We start from the raw sequence: 1,620 nt of genomic DNA on the forward strand, positions 1-1,620 counted from the left end.
AACCGAGTTAATGGAATGACAACTAACATGGATATCGTATAGGACGGACTGATAATAGGTGGACTATACGACTATGACGCGAGCACAATGAACGGAACATAGCGAATTGTGATCGTAAAAAGCGCTCGTCTTAATAATCGATAACGTTCAAGACGGATGGTATCAACAAGTGCCGCCCGGAACCGTACTGATTCCTCTCGCAGATAATGAACGCTCCACTGCAACAGGAACTCTGCCTGCTTTAGTCAAAGCGAAGCTATCACTCTCAACTTGGGAAAGACTCACTCGACGTCTATCCGGAGAAAAACCCGCTCCAGAAGTAAACTGGAATCGGCTACGGTTACGATCCGTATACAACGGCTTGAACTTACCCGAACAAAGGTCATGAACAATAATGTCAACCCAGGTAGGGCCAACAGCCAGAATTTTTGCCAGTACATAGATCGATGAAGCTGGATCAGCACCGACATTCACCACGATGAACTCATCCTTACGGAGACCACCAATAGACCCTGGTAACGAGTGTAGTGGTTGATCATCGAAGTTGATATCTTCCCGTCTCAGTGATATCTGAGATATAGGGACTCTCTTCACCTCCTCGTTGTCGTTGTCTAGATACTTTATCCAGCAAGTACGGAAGTTGGGATCTAGATAAGCGTAACCATGTAATTGAGGGGAGTCAGAGTCATAACCGGACGGTTGTAAACCAGAAGGAGGAGTACATACGACGGCTTCACGAATCTCCAAATTCTTCTTCCACGTAATTTTGGTACCTGGTTTTAGTAGCTCAGTAGCACCAGAGGTTTGTAGAATATTAGCATTAGCGCATGCTCGTTCGAACCGAAGGTAGCCCTTCTCATCGAGGTAAGATTGACATAGCTCTTCGATAGACTCATGGGGATACTCCTCGATCTCATCGGTAAATAAGCGGATCGGACCACGAGACAGACCGAGTGCACAGTCAGAAGGGGTAGGTGACGGACCACAGTGGTTGTGATAGTAACAACTGAGGTGTAGGGCACAATCCCACGGCAACGAAGCTGGTAGTTTCTCCATCAATGACTTCAGGCGTCCCACTGTTCTCTCACTCAATCCATTAGACTGAGGGTTAGCCGGTAGAGAGAAGGAATGGTTTATACCTAAAGCTGAGGTTAGCAGCTCGGTTAAACGTGCCCTATATGCGGGACCTCCATCTGTGAATAGACATCGAGGTACACCACAAATGGGAACCCATGAGGTAATGAATGCCATAGAGAGAGATAGAGCATCCTCACCACAGGTAGGCACCGCGACTGTGAATCCAGAGGCTGCACAGACGAAGATGACAAAGCTCGTCAATTCCTTACGACTGGGCTTTCCACATGACGTAGGAGGATGAGCAAAGTCAGAGTAGACTATCTCCAAACGGACTGTAGGTGTAGACCTTGGATTAGCACTGCTAGCAATCAGCTCGTGCTTTCGGCTCTCCCAGCAGGTAGAACAGGCCTGATAGGCCCTATCAACGTAAGCGTTCATACGAGGGAACCACACACAGCGACGCAGAACGTCTAGAGTGGATTTAACCGACCCGTGACCAGCTACGTGATGGGCTAAGGCAACGACTTCGTGTCGAAGTGATGG

The 1,620-nt window shown here is 48.1% G+C and overlaps 1 protein-coding gene across 1 annotated transcript; it reads right to left on the minus strand.

Moving 5' to 3' along the window:
* Positions 1 to 292: 292 nt before the first annotated feature.
* Pmar_PMAR028801 (Pol polyprotein, putative) lies at positions 293 to 1,515 on the minus strand (the record flags this gene model as incomplete). Its single annotated transcript, XM_002784454.1, has 2 exons — positions 293 to 324; positions 372 to 1,515. The coding sequence occupies 2 exons, from the start codon at positions 1,513 to 1,515 to the stop codon at positions 293 to 295; spliced, it is 1,176 nt and encodes a 391-aa protein (XP_002784500.1).
* Positions 1,516 to 1,620: the final 105 nt, after the last annotated feature.

Source organism: Perkinsus marinus (assembly GCF_000006405.1).
Source record: "Perkinsus marinus ATCC 50983 genomic scaffold scf_1104296935258, whole genome shotgun sequence".
Lineage (NCBI taxonomy): Eukaryota > Perkinsozoa > Perkinsida > Perkinsidae > Perkinsus > Perkinsus marinus.